Source organism: Geotrypetes seraphini, chromosome 4 (genome assembly GCF_902459505.1).
Source record: "Geotrypetes seraphini chromosome 4, aGeoSer1.1, whole genome shotgun sequence".
NCBI classification, from domain to species: Eukaryota; Metazoa; Chordata; class Amphibia; order Gymnophiona; family Dermophiidae; genus Geotrypetes; species Geotrypetes seraphini.
This window is the reverse complement of record NC_047087.1, coordinates 176,905,599-176,924,809: the sequence shown is the minus strand read 5'-3', so window position 1 is coordinate 176,924,809 and position 19,211 is coordinate 176,905,599. Positions and strand designations below refer to the sequence as shown.

The following is a 19,211-nucleotide window of genomic DNA, read 5'->3' as shown; positions in this document are numbered from 1 at the left end:
TGGCTTTGACAAGTGTCTTGAGAATGAGAGGAATGGGTGGAAACGCATATAGAAACTTGTGCATTCAATCCAGAAGAAATGCATCTGCCTCCAGGCGATGATGTGAGTACAGTCTGGAGCAGAACTGGGGCAACTTGTTGGGAGATGCAAACAAATCCACTTGATAAGACCCCCATTGAGAAAAAATGGGACATGCTGAGTTGAGCATCCATTCATGAGGTTGAAGGATTCTGCTGAGTTTGTCTGCTAAGAAATTCTGTTCCCCCTGAATATAGACTGCTTTGAGAAGGTGTTGCAAACAATCGCCCAGAGCCAGATCTGAGCTTCCTAACAGAGAAGGAAAGAACCTGTCCCTCCATGCTTGTTGATATAGTACAAGGAGACTTGATTGTCCGTTCGGGCTAGGACATGAATGACCAATAGATGCTGAAAAGCTCTGAGAGCATAGTACATTGCTCTGAGTTCCAAGAGATTTATGTGAAAGCTTCGTTTTCTGCTGGACCAGTGACTTTGAGTGTGAAGGCCATCCAGATGAGCTCCCCACGCATAGGTTGACAAATCTGTGGTCAGAACTTTTTGACGAGGAGGCATGTGAAACAATAGACCTGAGGAAAGATTGGAAGCGTTCATCCATCACCGAAGCGACCATTGAAAAGATGAGGTGATAGAAATGTGCTGAGAGTGGGTTGAGAGCCCGAGACTACTGTGAAGCCAGAGACCATTGAGGTGTCTGGAAGTGCAGCCTCACAAAGGGAGTCACGTGTACTGTGGAAGCCATGTGACCCAGAAGAACCATCATGCGCTTGGCAGAAATTGACTGAAGCTGGACGATCTGATGACAAAGTTGGATTAGAGTGTCCTAACGTTCTTGAGGAAGAAATGCCCTGAATTGAGTGGTGTCGAGTAGAGCTCTGATGAACTGGAGCCTCCGAGATGGTTGAAATTGTGATTTAGGGAAGTTGATCTCAAACCCCAAGTTCTGAAGAAAAAATATAGCTTGATTTGTCACTAAGATCACACCTTGAGACGAAGGATCCTTGATGAGCCAGTCATCTAGATAAGGGAAGACTTAAAGGCCCTAAGACCTCAAGGCCGCTGCCACCACTACCAGGCACTTGAAGACTCTGGGAGAGGATGCCAGGCCGAAAGGTAGAACTTGTATTGATTTTGGTGGTGTGCCACTTGAAATCTGAGGTACTTACTGTAAGCTGGATGGAGATATAAGTGTAGGCTTCCTTGAAATCTAGACAGCATAGCCAATCGTTGTAAGCCAAAAGGTGATATAGAGTGGCTAGAGATAGCATCCAAAATTTTTCCTTGACAAGGAATTTGTTGAGGGCACTGAGATCTAAGATAGGTCGAAGACCCCCCTGTCTTCTTCAGGACTAAAAAATAGCAGTAGTAAAACCCCCGGTTCTGCTGATCCGCAGGAACCTTCTCGGTGGCATTAAAGAGGAGAAGTGAATCAATTTCCTGAAGAAGGGAGTACTGGTGAGGGTTCAAAGCAGACTCTCTTGGAGGATGATCTGGAGGAACAGTGAGAAAATGAAGAGAGTAACCATCTCGAATGATCTGTAGAACCCAGAGGTCTGAGGTGATCAACTCCCAACAATGGAAATAAATTTAGAGATGACCCCCGAATGGCTGAGGGAGAGGCTGATGTAACGGGATTGCAACTATGCTCTTGAGTAGCCCTTCAAAAAGACTGGGTCGATTTAGCCGGAGCAGACGTTTGAAGTTTCTGAGGGAATTGCTGCGTCTGTTTCTTCTGTTGTAGCCTGGACGGAGCAGAAGGTTTGGCTGGAAATAGCCTTGGATATGAAGAGGGCTGGAATGGTCTTGCTGTGGCAGGCTTGGATTTAGGTTTAAGCAAAGCATCCCAATATTTTTTGTGGGCCGACAGCTTTTGAGTAACATTCTCCATTAAGTCTCTAAAAAGATCATCCCCCAGACAGGGGATGTTGGCCAACTGGTCTTGGAGGTTAGCATCCATGTTGGCAACCCTGAGCCAGGCTAATCTACTCATGGCTAAAGACATAAAAACCGCCCTGGAGGACAACTCAAAGGCGTCATAAGTAGACTGAACCATGTACCGCCTTAATTGAGTGAGGGTGCGAATGTGCCGGAAATCTTTCACTTAGTGAGATGGAAGATATTTAATAAAAGCAGGGAATTGCTTAACTAGATGTTTCAGGTAACATGTGAAATAGAAATTGAAATTAATGACTCAATTTGCCAACATGGAGTTTTGGTAAAGACATCTCCCAAACCTGTCCATAGTAACATATACAGTAGTAACACAGTAGCTAAATTCCTTGACCACTCTGCTTTAAACACTCTTATTCATTCTCTGGTCATTTCTTGTTTGGACTATGGTAACGCTTTATACCATGGAATTACCAAAAAAGAACTAAAACGCTTACAGGTAGTTCAGAATACTGTTGTTACAATCATTTATAAGGCCAAGAAACTTGACCATGTAACTCCTTTTAATTAAAGCTCATTGGCTCCCTATCAATCATGAAGTTACATATAAAACACTACAGTTGACTTTTAAAACTAGAAAAAACAGCGCAGCATGAATTTATCAATAGACTTTTGATTCCATGCACTTTATCACACACTCTTTGATCCTCTGATCAAAATTTACTAGTCATTCCATCACTGAGCCATATAAATACTAGGAGAAATATTATCTTCTCCGTGGTTGCTCCCACTCTTTGGAATTTAGCCCCAAACTCGTTAAGAGAGACACCACCACTCGAATTTCAAGTCTTCTCTTAAGACATTGCTTTTTAAGGATGATTTTCAAATTTGACTGACCTTATAAGGATTTTTAAACTTTTTTAGTCCATTTCTTTTGGACTTACATGTTGTTATCCCACTCTCTTGTATATCTCTCGACATCTTCTCTTTCCTTAACATTACATTGTAGTTCTCCCTTTTGTACCTGTTTCTTTAGTCTTTTTATAAATTGTCCAGATGTTCTGTTTGCCGATAATTGTTTTGATATACTATTTATATTATCCTACTTTTTAATTGTACAACCACCTTGAAATACATGAATTTGAAACTTGATGACAGCAGATAAAGACTCAAATTGTCCATCCAGTCTGCCCAACCTGATTCAATTCAATTTTTTTTTCTTATTATTCTTAGCTATTTCTGGGCAAGAATCCAAAGATCTGCCCGGTACTGTGCTTAGGTTACAACTACTGAAGTCTCCGTCAAAGCTCACGCCAGCCCATATATATCATCCCAGCCACTGAAGCTCTCCCCAGCCCATGCTCAACCAAACGGCTATATACAGACCCAGACCCTGCAAGTCTTCCCACTACTGGCCTTAGTTCTTCAATATTTACTATTATTTTCTGATTCTAGATTCTCTGTGTTCATCCCACGCTTATTTGAACTCTGTGACCGTTTTCCTCTCCACTACCTCTCTCGGGAGCGCATTCCAGGCATCCACCACCCTCTCCGTAAAGTAGAATTTCCTAACATTGCTCTTAAATCTATCACCCCTCAACCTCAAATTATGTCCTCTGGTTGTACCATTTTCCTTTCTCTGGAAAATATTTTGTTCTATCTTAATACCTTTCAAGTTCTTGAATGTCTGAATCATTATCTCCCCTGTCCCTCCTTTCCTCTAGGGCAGGGGTCTCCAAAGTCCCTCCTCGAGGGCCGAATCCAGTCAGGTTTTTGGGATTTCCCCAATGAATATGCATTGAAAGCAATACATGCACATAGATCTCATGCATATTCATTGGGGAAATCCCGAAAATCTGACTGGATTCGGCCCTCGAGGAGGGATTTTGGAGACCCCTGCTCTAGGGTATACATAGTCAGGGCTTCCAGTCTCTCCTCATACGTCTTTTGGCCCAAACCTCCTATCGTTTTCATCGCCCTCCTCTGGACTGCTTCAAGTCTTCTTATGTCCTTCGCCAGATAAGGTCTCCAAACCTGAACACAATACTCCAAGTGGGCCTCATCAACGACCTGTACAGGGACATCAACACCTTTTTTCTTCTACTGGTTATGCCTCTCTTTATACATCCCAGCATCCTTCTGGCAGCAGCCACCGCCTTGTCACACTGTTTTTTCGCCTTTAGATCTTCGGACACTATCACCCCATAGTCCCTCTCCCCCTCCGTGCATATCAGCCTTTCACCTCCCAGTATACACGGTTCCTTCCAATTTTTAATCCCCAAATGCATTACTCTGCATTTCTTTACATTGAATTTTAGTTGCTAGATATTAGACCATTCCATTAACTTTTGCAAATCCTTTTTCATGATTTCCACTCCCTTCAAGTTGTCTACTCTGTTACAAATCTTGGTATCATCTGCAAAAAGGCAAACCTTACCTTCTATCCCTTCAGCAATGTCACTCACAAACATATTGAACAGGATCGGCCCCAGCATCGAACCCTGAGGGACTCCACTATTCACCTTTCCTTCCTCCGAGTGACTTCCATTAACCACCACCCTCTGGCATCTGTCCGACAACCAGTTTCTAATCCAGTTCACCACTTTGGGTCCTAACTTCAGCCCTTCAAGTTTGTTCAAGAGCTTCCTATGAGGAATCATGTCAAAGGCTTTGATGACATCTAATTAAATGACATCTAGCATATCTCCTTGATCCAGTTCTCTGGTCACCCAATCAAAAAATTCAATCAGGTTCATTTGGCACGATTTACCTTTAGTAAAGCCATGTTGCCTCAGATCCCGTAACCCATTAGATTCTAGAAAGTTCACTATCCTTTCTTTCATAGTATGTCCTAGTGCTGCCTGATTCGAATCGATTCACAGATTCAGTTTGGGTGAATTGATTTGTTTGGCAAAAAAAATTGAACTTACCATTTCATCAGCCCCCGTGCTAGAGACTTGTTCGAGCTTTCCCTCTGCCACCAGAGTCCTTCCATCTAATGTAACTTATGGTTTTGCAAAACCGGCAGTTACATCAGAAGCAAGGACTCTGGTGGCAGAGGAAATGCCTGAAAGACCTCTGCGTGCAGATCGGTGGCAGCAAGGCTCTCTCCTTCCCAGAAGGAAGTATTTCTCCTCTCCTCCCGATCAGGCAAAAGCGGTGGTAGCTAATGCGATTCTCTACTCTGCCGCTACTCTGGGCATCTTCTCCCCATTCGACTGCCCAAGCGGAAACAGGAAGTTTTTACTGAGGACGGGCCGCAGTGGAGAGAAGACACAAGGAGTGGCGGCAGGAGTGGATCGCTAAATCACTACCATCACCGGCAACATGTTGTAACGTCAAAATAAAGGTAGATGGAGGCAGAGGGGAGATGGACTTGGGGGAGTTGGTGGACTGGAGAAGGAGAGATGGGGAGAAGATGGATGGGAGAGATGAACTTGGTGGAGGGGGGAGATGGACGGCAGAGGGGGGGAGATGGACTTGGGGGAGATCATGGAGAGGTTAGATGGACTTGGGGGAGATGGGCTTGGGGGAGATCATGGAGAAGGGAGATGGACTTGGGGAGAAGGAGAGATGGACTTGGGGGAGTTGGTGGGCTGGAGAGAAATAAGATGGATGGAAGAGATGAACTTAGTGGAGGGAGGAAGATGGACTTGGGAGAGGGAGAGATGGACTTGGGGAGATCATGGAGAGGGGAGATGGAGGAGGGATAGAAGAAATAATGGATCTAAAAACAGGAGATGGAGAAAGATGGTGGACAATGGGATTTAGGGAGGGAAGGAACCGAAAGGGAGAGAAATTGGACACAAGGGATGGTGTAGGGGGGGATAGAGATACTGGATAGGAGGGTAGTTAGAAAGAGAAAGGGAGAGCTGGTGGGGAAGCAGTGAGAGATCCTTTCGGGTAGTTGAGAAAAGTAGAGATGGTGAATCTTGGGATGGTGGGGTCCATCGCTGCAGTTACGGAAATAGAGACGAAAAAAAGGAAAGATTCCAGACCTCCGGAAGGGAAGGAAAATGGAAGGGGAGGACAGAGATGGAAGATGGATGGTTATCATGGAGAAAGAAGAAAACAACAAATGGGCAAGAGATCCTGGCAAGCAAGTTATCAGAAGACGTTTGTCGCAGAGCCTGGGACCAACATGATTTGAATAATGACCAGACAACAAAAGGTAGAAGAAATAATTTTATTTTCTGTTTTGTGATTGCAATGTGTCAAATTTTAAATTTGCATCCTGCCAGACCGCGAATGTGAGCTAGGATTTAACAGAGAGAGGAAAAGTCTTTTTAGTTTATTTTGTTTACACAACAGCGCCAGTGTGGGTAAGAGAGGGCAAAGGGGGTGAAGAGACTATAAAATAAACCCACCAGGATGTTTGGAAAAAAAACACTCAATTGGGCAGGAAAATCAAATTGAATAATCGATTCAATAGGCTGAATCGAATCGAAATATTTTTTCCTGAATTGGGCAGCACTAGTATGGCCCTCTCAACCTGGTGGGACCAAGGTAAAAACTTTGGATGGAGTAGACTTTTTCAATGTAAACTCCAACACCAAAGATTGATGAGACAGTTGAGGTTTATCCAAACCTGGACTGGGAACAATCTGGTAGAGAGAGTCCAGTTTCCTGGGAGCAACAGGAACAGAGAGAGGAGATTCCCAATTTTTGTGAAGGATTTCTCTCAGGATCCCATGCAAAGGAAGTTTAAATAAGTTCCTTAGGAGGTTGATCATAATCCATGGTTTCCAAAAATTCAGCACTATATTTGGAATATGCCTCCAGCTTGACAGATAGGTCCTTACCCAACTGTCTGATGAAACGAGTGAAGGAAGGTCTCTCCATAGGGTATATCTCTCTAGGAGGAGTCTTAGATGGAGATTTTGGCTCAGGCGAGTCATAAACTTCTGTGGTCGAATGAGAAACATCAATATTGGAATCCATTTGAAGGTCAGAGTCAATGAGCAGTGATGGAGAATGATGCTGCAACTTAAAACGGTGCCAGTCCAATGAAGGTGGCAATGCAGGATGTTTAGAAGCAACATGTTTAAACTTACAAGAACACTTGCTGGACTGAGAACATTGAGGAGAAGAAGAGTAATACTGGAATAGTGTCTGGAAGCATGATGCTTTGATGCATGGCTGGATAATGACCAGTGTCAAGAGCAATGACGATGCATCAATGAAGCAGTGGCGGTACCAGCATTCCATTTAGTGTGACACTCAGGCTGGACCGGTACCGGAAGAGTTGGTGTTGGGGTAATGAGCTGAAACATATCCCCATAATCCTTACGAAAAAGAGCAAACTTCTCTTTGAAAGAAAGCACCGGTACCAATGGTACCACAACTCGTTCCAGAGATGATGACGATTCACCCCTTGATTTGGAAACGAGTCACATAGGGGGGTCTTCGCTTGGTTGGCATGATTGCTTTTTAGCTGGCTTATCAGGAGCAATGACCCGCAACACCAGAGTCATACTTGGTACATTGGACGACGTCAGTGTCTTATACTGCAGGATGCGCAAACTGCAGGGCTTCGATGTCAATGCATGTGATGCATCTGCTCCCTCCATACTGACAGCAAACAACTTTTCTTGTTGTAGAATGCGGCTCTTTATGGTGCGCTCCTGAAGAGTGGAACAGCGTATGCAGGACTTGGCGCGATATTCCAGACCAAGGCACTGTATACACCAGTTGTGGGGATCAGTGATGGAAATTGTCCTTTGGCACCTGCTGCACTTTTTAAATCCCATTAAAGGATGGGACATGGACGAGAAAACCGCCTCAGCCAAATTGAACTCAATGGCCGAGGTAAAAGGAGCCCCGTCAAAATGCCCGAATTCTCTTTTTTTTTTAGAGAACAAAAAGTAAATGATAAGAAAGAAAAAGAAAGACACAAAGAAAGAAAATAAACGCGTGAGTTGGAAGACAAGGGCTAGATAGAAATTGAACTAACATTCAAGAGCATGACTTCTTAGCTCCACGGAAAACTAAGAACTGAGGAGCCATGTGCCTATGTCGGGCGGAAAGGCACTCACGCATGTGCGGTGCAGTCAGTTGGGAACTTTCTAAAGTTCTTAAAGTGCCAATACAGTTTTGCAGCTGTCCGTACCAGTGCTCCATGGATGACATCACCCATATGTGAGAATATGCTGCCAGCTTGGCCTGGGATAAATGCCCATACAGATCCTTCTGGAAATGGTGGCCTTGGAAGCCGGTCTGCCCTTGTAAGCAGGACCCACTAAAACAAAAAGATGGTCAGAGAGGCGAAATTCATTCATAACCTCCAGGTACCACAACAAGAGCTTGTACACATCCAAGGACCGCAACACCTGGTCCTGCACCCTCAAGCCGGAGGAAGCAAAAGCAGGAAGCCGGACTTCCAGATTCATATGGAAAGCGGAAACCACTTTTGGAAGAAAAGAAGGAACAATGAACAGCACCACACTGGAATCTGTAATATACAGAAAGGGATCCTGGCAGTAAAGAGCCTGAAGCTCTGAAACCCTGTGGGCGGAGATAATGGCCATCAAAAAGACAGTTTTGATAAAAAGATCCATTAGGGTTACCTTCTCTAGAAGCTCATAAGGCGGACAAGCCAGAGAGAGGAGAACCAAGTGAAGATTCCAAGTCAGACATGGAAGGTGCTTCGGAGACCAAAGCCTAAGAGCGCCACAAAGAAAATGGATGACATCCAGTTGAGCTGACAGGAAATCTGCATCTGGAGAGAAGCCACTGCCAGGCCTTTCATCAACCATCTTGCAGAAACTCCAGAATACGAAGAATTGATGGAACAGACATGGCTGAACCAGAATGTCCAGGCCTTTGCTGCTGGCCTCACGACTTTGACTGAAGAACAGATCGGCCTACTTGTTGGCCATAGTTGCCATGAGGTTGAATGTGGGACATCCCCCACTGTGCCACTATACAGTACAATAAAATGCCCTATGAGATAGGGACCACTCTCCAGGTTGCAGAGTCTAACAACGGAGAAAATCCATCTGAACGTTGTTCACTCTGGCCACATAAGCTGCCGAGAGCGCTGCTAGGTTTCTCTCCGCCCACAGGAAGAGAAGCTAATCCTCTACACTCAGGGAGGAACTCCTCATGCCCCCCCCCCCCCCACACTGGTCGATGTAAGCCACCAATGATGTCTTGGCGGAGCCACTGTCCGCGCTCTTCAACCTCTCCCTTAGTACAGGCAGCGTCCCGTTGGACTGGAGGACGGCTAACGTCATTCCACTCCACAAGAAAGGCTCAAAGATGGAGACAGCAAACTACAGACCAGTGAGTCTAACATCGATAGTGAGCAAACTAATGGAAACTCTAATCAAACACCAATTAGATAAGATCCTGGATGAAGAGAATCTACGGGATCCCCGACAACATGGATTTACTAAGGGGAGATCCTGCCAATCCAACCTGATCAGCTTCTTTGACTGGGTAACGGGGAAGCTGGATATTGGGGAGTCCCTGGACATCGTGTACCTGGACTTTAGCAAAGCATTCGATAGCGTACCACACCGCAGGTTACTGAGCAAGATGAGTTCTACAGGATTAGGTAACACATTGACAAAATGGGTTGGGAGCTGGCTTGGAGGTAGGCTCCAAAGGGTGGTGGTGAACGGCACCCCCTCCGAAATGACGGAGGTGATTAGTGGAGTACCACAGGGCTCAGTCTTGGGCCCAATCCTATTCAACATCTTTATAAGAGACTTGGCAGAAGGGCTTCGAGGTAAAATAACATTATTCGCCGATGACGCCAAACTGAGTTATGTAGTGGGCAAATGCACAACAGACGATGATTCAGTGCCCGACAACATGATGCACGACCTACTCCTACTGGAGCGATGGTCTAGGACATGGCAACTCAACTTCAATGCCAAAAAATGCAAAGTTATGCACCTGGGCAGCCAGAATCCATGCAAGTCTTATACCCTTAATGGCGAGATCCTAGCAAAAATGGTAGCAGAACGAGACTTGGGGGTAATCGTCAGTGAGGACATGAAGTCTGCCAATCAAGTGGAGCAGGCTTCGTCCAAAGCAAGACAAATCATGGGCTGCATACGAAGGGGTTTCGTCAGTCGTAAGGCGGAAGTCATTATGCCATTGTATAGATCCATGGTGAGGACCCACCTGGAATACTGTGTGCAATTCTGGAAGCCGCATTATCGCAAGGCTGTGCTGAGACTGGAGTCGGTGCAAAGAATGGCCACCCGGATGGTCTCGGGACTCAAGGATCTACCATACGAAAAACAGCTTGACAAATTACAGCTATACTCGCTCGAGGAACGCAGAGAGAGGGGGGACATGATCGAGACGTTCAAGTATCTTACGGGCCGCATCGAGGCGGAGGAAGATATCTTCTTTTTCAAGGGTCCCACGACAACAAGAGGGCATCCGTTGAAAATCAGGGGCGGGAAACTACGAGGTGATACCAGGAAATTCTTTTTCACTGAAAGAGTGGTTGATCGCTGGAATAGTCTTCCACTACAGGTGATTGAGGCCAGCAGCGTGCCTGATTTTAAGGCCAAATGGGATCGGCACATGGGATCTCTTCACAGGGCAAAGGTAGGGGAGGGACATTAAGGTGGGCAGACTAGATGGGCCGTGGGCCCTTATCTGCCGTCTATTTCTATGTTTCTATGTTTCAATGTGGAATTGTCTGAGAATACAGACGGCTCAGTGATGGAGACGACCTTTGAAGTAGAGGAGAGCCAGTCAAATTGCCCGAAGTTCCAGATGATTGATCAATCATTTGTGCTCTGGGGTAGCCCAACGCTCTTGAACAGAGACAGTCATACACACCGCCCCCTAGCCTTTAAGACTCGCATTCGTCGTCAGAAATCACCCACTCCGAAATCTGGAAGGAACACCCCAGGAGAGTGAGACAGGTCACAGTCACCAAGTAAGACTGTTCTGTGCCACTATCGTCCAGGGCAGGGGTGCTTGCAACGGATTCCGTTGCAGACTCCAGCGCGAAATCAGCACATCCTGCATTGGATGCAAACAGACTCTGGCCCAAGGGACCATGGACCCCAGAACCTGGAGGTACTGCTGGGTCGTGGGAATGGAGTGGGCAGAAGGTCCCTGATAACCTGTCGGAGCTTCTCTTGACGTCACGGGGCAGAAACACTTTGTTCTGGCCCATGAGCAAAAACTATCAGGTACTCCAAATCCTGAGTCAGCTTGAGGTGATTCTTCCTGAAGTTGATCACTCAGCCCAAGTGCTGCAGCAACTGCACAACCTGATGCCCCTCAGACTCCGAGGGGGCTCTGACCAACCAGTTGTCCAGATATGGGTGAACCAAGATACCATGGGTGTTAAGATGGGCTGCCACCACTACTGAACACACAAAATCACTTCCCACAGTAAACACTGTATTAAAGACACAAAGTCTATTTTATGCCATGCCTCAGAGACTGAGTATTCAAGCAACAACTGCTAGATACTTATTTCGGTCAGCGTCTCAATCATTGGCAAATGGCATGTACTGAAAGTACTATATCACTTTAATATTTTTGTATATTTTTATCTTGTTTTATATTTTTTTTAATAAGTTATTAAATACTTGTTTAAAGCAGATGTGACAACATCTTTTATCGAACATCAAATATCAAGAACATTATTTTAGATAGTGCATATATTCAAACAGAAGCACTTATCTTTTTGAGATATCAGCACTGTTTCAAACCCAACAGGGCCACCGTTTCACCTGGTATGGCTTCATCAGGGGAAAACGTAGACAGTGCCTGAAAAAGATGACAAATCGTTAAACATTGTCAAGATATTTGAAAGCATAAAAAGTTTTAAACTTTAAAATTCAGTGTTAATGGCAACAAACTTACGGGGCCAAAAAAATGACCTGAGTCCTTGGCGAATACTTCTCAAAAAATGGCGTCGGTTACTACAAACGCTGAGCCATTTAAATTACCCACTGAGGGACTGCCGGTAGAACGTCATTTGCGTAAAAAAGGTAATGATGTCAAAAGGTTGACGCAACAGAAAAAAATACAAAAAATTGACGTTCTACCGGCAGTCCCTCAGTGGGTAATTTAAATGGCTCAGCGTTTGTAGTAACCGACGCCATTTTTTGAGAAGTATTCGCCAAGGACTCAGGTCATTTTTTTGGCCCCGTAAGTTTGTTGCCATTAACACTGAATTTTAAAGTTTAAAACTTTTTATGCTTTCAAATATCTTGACAATGTTTAACGATTTGTCATCTTTTTCAGGCACTGTCTACGTTTTCCCCTGATGAAGCCATACTAGGTGAAACGGTGGCCCTGTTGGGTTTGAAACAGTGCTGATATCTCAAAAAGATAAGTGCTTCTGTTTGAATATATGCACTATCTAAAATAATGTTCTTGATATTTGATGTTCGATAAAAGATGTTGTCACATCTGCTTTAAACAAGTATTTAATAACTTATTAAAAAAAATATAAAACAAGATAAAAATATACAAAAATATTAAAGTGATATGGTACTTTCAGTACATGCCATTTGCCAATGATTGAGACGCTGACCGAAATAAGTATCTAGCAGTTGTTGCTTGAATACTCGGTCTCTGAGGCATGGCATAAAATAGACTTTGTGTCTTTAATACACTGTTTACTGTGGGAAGTGATTTTGTGTGTTCAGTACTTGACCTACACTTCTTTAGAATTTGATTTTTGCTGCCACCACTACCACAATCTTGGTAAAGGTCCTGGGTGCCGTTGCCAACCCAAAGGGCAGTGCCGCAAACTAGAAATGCTGCTGCAGGATGTGGAACCTCAGATAAATCCAGTGGTCCAGAAATATGGGAATGTAGACATACGCCTCAGTCAGATACAGGGAAGCCAGAAACTCCCCCAGAGCCACCGGATGCAGTCTCCATACGAAAGCGAGGAACTCGCAGCACCGCATTAACCGCTTTGAAGTTTAGAATTGGTCTCCAATCTTTGGAGACTTTCTCTGGAATGATGAAGTATATCAAGTATCTCCCAGAGCTCTATAGCCACAATATCCAGTAATTTGTGGGCTGTAGCCTGTACCCAATCTGCTTTCTCGGGACAGCCTGAAATACTGGATCCAGAGAGGACAGAGTGAGAGGAGTGGCAGGTACATGGAATTACCTCACTAGTCCAGGAATAAAGTGGAATTACACAAGAATCGTCTATTATAACTTACTGGGTAACTGATCCAACATCTTGTAATGTAATCCAACCTTGAACTGAATAAGTAAAGGCGGAATAGAAAACCTAACATAACATACTGTATATACTTGAATATAGAATGAGATTTTGGGACCAAAAATGGGGTCTGATCCTATATTCAGACAACACCCGACCCCCTCTCGGACTTGTTGCAGGTCTCTGCCGGCCTGTTGTATGACCTGGTAGGCTTGGCAGGAGGGATCTCTCCCGTCCAATTCTAACAATTTATTTACCCCCCCTCCCTCCGTGTACTTTTTTTGCCTTTTTGAATCCCTTATGATCCAGCAGTGTATTGGGCAGGAGTGAGCTTTCTGCACCGCACCGAGCCCTCCCCTCTCTGGATGGCTGACTCAGATCTCATGGCCAGTGGCACACCTGGCAGGAGCGAGCTTTGAGCCTGGCCCTGCACTGCTCCCTGAATAGCTTCCGCCAGTTCTTGCAAGTCCTGCAAGAACTGGTGGCAGCCATTCAGAGAGCGGGGCAGAGCCGGGAGGGAGCTCGAAAGCTTGCTCATTCTGGGTGTGCCGCTGGCCGCGAGATCTGAGGCAGCCATCAAAGGAAGGAAGGGCTCGGCTTGGGGCAGGAGTGTGGAAAGCTCGCTCCTGTCTGATACACTGCTGGACCAACAGGGATTAAAAAAGATGAAAAAAGGTATGCGGGGGAGGGGGGGGTAAAAAAATTGTTAAAATCGGCCGGGACGGGAGGGATCCCTACTGTCCAGGCGTACCACTAGAGGGGGGGGGGACAGGGTAGGAAGGTGGAATAAGGTGCAGAGCCTGGCAGGGAGGTGGACAGGGTGCAGAGCCTGGCAGTGAGTGAGGGGGGCTGGGTTCAGTCTTGCAGGGCAGGGAGGGAAGGGGGTTGGGTGCAGAATCTGGCAGGAAGGGGGGCTGAATGCAGAGCCTGATAGGGGAGGGAGTGAGGAAGGGGACACTGGGTGCGGATCCTGGCAAGGCAGGGCACTTGAATATTAAGCCCCCATCTTATATTCGAGTCAACCATTTTTTCTCCTTTTGGGGGGAAAATTGGGGGGGGGGGGGGTATTCGAGTATATACAGTAACCTTTCCCAATGATGCTCAAGACTGCTTCAAGTATTAGTATTCTTATAAGTATCTGCCTAAATGAGCTTATAACCTAAGTGGTTACTCAAGGCAACAGATCAGTGATTCACCTAATGTCACAAGGCTTCATAATTGAACTGGTATGTCCTCATCCACCCATTTGCTCTACTACCCTTCAGAAGAGTGCAAAAATTTCCAACAGGGTCATAATAGCATTTCTTGTTTGAAGTACAGCCAAGGGATGAGAGGATATGCCCTTAACCAGCATGTTTTAGACATGAGCCTTAAGTTTTTATGCTATTTTATACTTACTGTTGGATTCAGTGTGATATGTGGTGCCAATCCTGCAAGGGAATAAACGTTGATATCATGGTAGCTGTACTGGGGCTGTGGTGGAACAGTAACTGTGCACGTGGTACTGGTGGCTGGAGTCGTCACTGCAGCTAGACATGAAACAATGAGCACAAAAGAACATTTTCAGGCCTTGAGAACTATTAGGAATATTTCACACAAGTTTTACATTTAAGACAGTGATCTCAAGGATCAACCAAGGTCATATGCAATAAAAGGGAATAGATACACAGACTAAAATTCTGGAAATACATAATATGCATTTAACCACAAAAATAGTGCATTGATTAAAACTGTTAAAACCTGCAGGAGCCCGAGATTAAGACTGTAGAGAAAGCTAGCACCTACAACTTAAAAATAGAAGTTACAAATAAGGTTTTAAGACATGGTTAACACCAGGTAGTTTGTTTCCAGTTAATTATCCAATGAAGGCGAGTGGGAGTGAGAACACTAAGCAGCATGCAATCTCCTGGGTGTCCCTGCCTGAAGTGGAGGGACCTTATTCCAAGCTACATCAGCTGCCCGCCTCAAAGGGGCATGAACCTTCAGAGCATTGAGCATGGAACTATGCTTTTTTCTGTCTTGATGGGGAAAACAAAAGGAAGGGATAAAGGACAAATTGGGCCCAATGGACAAACATCTGACTCCGGTAGGTGTGTTACCACTGGTAAATGCTCTTAACCTCCTGGAATCTTCTCCATCAGGGGGGCCAACCCCTTCCCCCAACCCTTGAATGATGAAAGTGGACTTTCTAATTTAAATTATGTGAATATTCCTAGTAGTTTTCTGAGAGTTCATGAAGGTGAAGAAGTCTTCTCAGGCCATAGAGTCTGAATTTTCTCTAATCCTCTCCCCAATTGCTGTTTTGAATTCCTCATTTGAAGATCCCTTAAATGAAACTAGGGAGATATCTTTGAAAGATATAATGAAAGCAATTAATAAAATGGATAAGAAATTACATGAAAATTTACAAAGTTTCAGCAAGTTTACTGAAAAAACTTCAGTTAAACTTGTTTAACAGAATACCAGATTAATTGGCTTTGAAAAATTTAGTAGGTAAAATGGGAAATCAGATAAAGGTTTGCCAGTCAGCACAGGCTTCGGCCATTAAAGATAATTTGATATTGAATTCCAAGCTGGAAACCTTTGAAAATATTTCAAGGGTGGCTTCCGGTGATGTCGCCAACCGCGATGGAGGGTTAGAGTTAATGCTCTGATTCTTGGATGTAGCTAGCCCCCTGTTCCCCTAAGATATAGCGCATTTGCAGAGCGGAGACAAAGCCAGAGCAATGCGGAAAGAGACGCGGTCCCAGCATGCTGACCAAGAAGAAGCCCGATGAGAGCAGGCAATCAGAACGTGTTGGCGAAAAGGGCGGTCTATGCCATGTGCGCGGGACCTCCGCATTGTCAGCGCACAAATCAGGTGAGTGCCTGAGGAGGAATTTGAGTGGGGCACATCTCCCCGACTGCGGAGGGAGGAGCAGGCCGCAGTGGTGACCAAAGCGGATCTACAGCAGTGGGCTGCGGATATTAAACATGAAGTTGCAGCAGTCAAGGGAAAGATTAGTGAAAGAGATCCGGCAGGACTTTGCACACCTGTTGGGGAGAGTGGAAGATACCGAGCAGAGGCTTAAGGAGCAGGAGGAAGTGGTTCAAGTACTGGCTGACTCTATGGGGGAAACTCAGAAGGATATTCTAGACTGCTACTCTAGGGTCGAGGACCTAGAAAACAGATCTAGGAGGAATGTGAGAATTCGAGGGGTCCCTGACTCGGCGGAGTTTGGTGACGCTGTGAAAGTGGTGCAGGATTTGTATTAGTATATGGTTGATGCGACCAAGGGCTGTGCAGGTGGACCGTGCCCATCTGATTTTGGGGATGAAAAAGACTGATTATCCCTGTGATATTTATGCATGCATCCACCATTTTCAGGATAAGGAGCACTTGGTGCTTACAGCCAGAGACTTGGGGGTCATTCAGTGGAATTCCCTTAAAGCTGAAATCTTTCAGGATCTCTCGGCCATTACGCTACAAAAGAGAAGGGAGTTCCGTCCCCTTCTGGAGGTGTTGAAAAATAAAAGTATTCGGTACCGATGGCTGTTCCCTTTTGGACTGCTGGTTACTATTAATGGCATGCACAAGAGAGGGACAGGCCTTCGGGGGAGGGGGGACAGGCCTTCAGGAAGGGTGCAGGCCTTCAGGGGGGACTCTGGTGTAGAAGTACATGCATGGAGGGAGGAAGGGGGGGTTCAGGGAGATGTTCATATGCCGGACTGGGGGGGAAATAATGGGTCTAAAAACAGAGGAGAGGGAGAGAGATGGTGGACAATGGATTTAGGGAGGGAAGGAACTGAAAGGGAGAGAAGTTGGACACAAGGGATGGTGTGGAGGGGGTGGGAGATACAGATACTGGATAGGAGGGTAGTTAGGAAGAGAAAGGGAGAGATGGTGGACCCTGGGGTGGTGGGGAAGGAGGGAGAGATGCTGGATGAAAGGGTAGTTGAGAAAAGGAGAGATGGTGGATCTGGGGTTGATGGGGTCCATTGCTGTAGCTGCGGGGATGAAGATGAAAAAAATGAAAGATGCCAGATCTCCGGGGGATGGAAAGGAAACAGAAATGGAAGGACAGAGATGGAAGACGGATGGTTAGCACGGAGAAAGGAGGAGACCCTGATCAGAAGACAACCAGAGCCTTGGACCAACAAGATTTGAATAATGACTAGACAACAAAAGGTAGAAAAAATAATTTTATTTTCTGTTTTGTGATTACAATATGTCAGATTTGAAACATATATCCTGCCAGAGCTGGTGTTAAACCGCAAACGTGAGCTAGGATTTAACAGAGAGAGGAAAAATCCTTTTTGTTTCTTTATTTTGTTTACACCTCAGCGCCAGAGTGGTTAGGAGAAGGCAAAGGGAGTGAAGAAGTTATAAAATAAACCCACCAGGATGTTTGAAAACAACACCCAATTGGGCAGGAAAATCGAATCTAACTGAAAAGCTAATTCAATAGGCTGAATCGAATCAAAATTTTTTTCCTGAATTGGGCAGCACTAGTCCACAGTGCAGGAGTTGAGTGCATTCTTAAAGCAGGAAGGAGTGCTGATCCTGGGAGGCACGCGGCCCCCCCGCTGGATCGGTTTCGGTGGCAGGAGCATAATACCTGGAGGCGAGCAAAATCCAGTGCTGGTCGGATGGAAGAGGCGGCGGGATCGGCCAGAATGGATACCGGTGGCAACTGAGGATGCTTAGCCTGGACACTGTTTTTGCTTCTCTTTGGATGGGGATCCGGACTTGATCTGGAATTTTCTGAGACATGAGGGGTGTGTGTGTGTGATAGTTTGCATGGTGGGCTTGTGGCTGTGGGGGGAGTGTTTTTGTGGTTTGTATGGATGTTGGGGAATGGGGGGGGTTTATGAGGGTTGTCTTGAGGGGGTGGAGTCACTTGAAGCCTTGAAGGATGGTGGGAGTGTGGGACTGTAGGTGTGGTGGGGAGGGGGGTTTGGGAGTCTGTGGGGGGACTGTTAGAATTGTTGGGTGGGGGGTGAGGGGGAGAGATGGCTGGGGGGTGGGTGGTTGAAGGGATGGGCGGTGTGTGAACTGTCTGTTGATGGGGGAGCTAATAAACTGAGGGTGGGAAGTCTCAATGTTAAGGGTCTTAATATGCCTTGCAAAAGACAGTTGCTGTTAAAGGAGGTGAAATGGTTGCAGTTTGATCTTTGTTATGTACAAGAAACACATTTTGGAAAGGATGGGGAAAAGTTGGTGCAGTTTCGGGACTATCCCCTTAGATCTTAGGTTTCTAATAAATTGGAAAAGAAGAAAGCAGGGGTGGGAATTTTGTTTTCCCGGCATTTGAAAGTGAAACCTGAGGGGAAAAAGAAGGATGAGGGGGGTGTGTGTGGCTTATTTGGACTCGGGAGATGAACGGGGAACAGGTGACATTAGTCAATCTGTATACGCCTAATACCAAACAGGGGCAGTTTTTTGATGCGCTTTTGGCCAAGATTTTGGAGGTCAAAGTGGGAAGTTTGTTGATAGGGGAAATTCAATTTGGTCCTTAATCTCAGTTGGGATTCTACGGGAAAGGGTGGGGATAGACTTAAAAATGATCGGAAATGTTTGCACAGATTCATGGATGGACTCCAAGTGGTGGATGGGTGGAGACTCCAGCATTGGATGGACAGGCACTACACCTTTTACTAGCCAGTGAATGAAGTAGATACCCGTATAGACATGTTGTATGTAGACAAGGGATGGGGAGGGAAGTTGGTGGATACTAAAATTGACAATATCGTATGGTCTGACCATGCTCCCATTTGGATGGATGTGAGCTGGGGGTCCCCGAGGGTGGGTGATCCTTATTGGAAGTTGATTGATAATCTTTTGGGGGATCCCCAGATCGTTAGGAAGATTGAGTGGGAATCTATGAGTTCCTAGAGCATAACAATATCAATCAGTTTTCCCTGGTGACCATATGGGAAAGCTTGAAGGTAGTGTTACGAGGTGAGCTTATCTCCCTGCCGTCTTATAAAAAGAAGATGAGGCAGCAGGAGGAACAACAACTGCAAGCTACCTTGCTTAAATTACTGGAGCAACATAAGAAGGGACAAGGGGGTGGGGGGCAGGTGTGACTGCAGATTCAAGAAACTAGGATGGTCTTGGAGAAATTGGAGGATG

General features: G+C 45.5%; 1 protein-coding gene across 13 annotated transcripts in view; it reads right to left on the bottom strand.

The window, feature by feature from the left end:
- The window catches only part of CNOT1 (CCR4-NOT transcription complex subunit 1), a 1,050,915-nt gene that overhangs the window by 316,770 nt on the left and 714,934 nt on the right, over positions 1-19,211 (bottom strand). For all 13 annotated transcript variants that reach the window (XM_033940598.1, XM_033940586.1, XM_033940591.1 and 10 more), the window contains one exon: positions 14,495-14,625. In XM_033940598.1, coding sequence (XP_033796489.1) covers positions 14,495-14,625 — 131 coding nt within the window. The remainder of the gene's footprint in view (positions 1-14,494; positions 14,626-19,211) is intronic.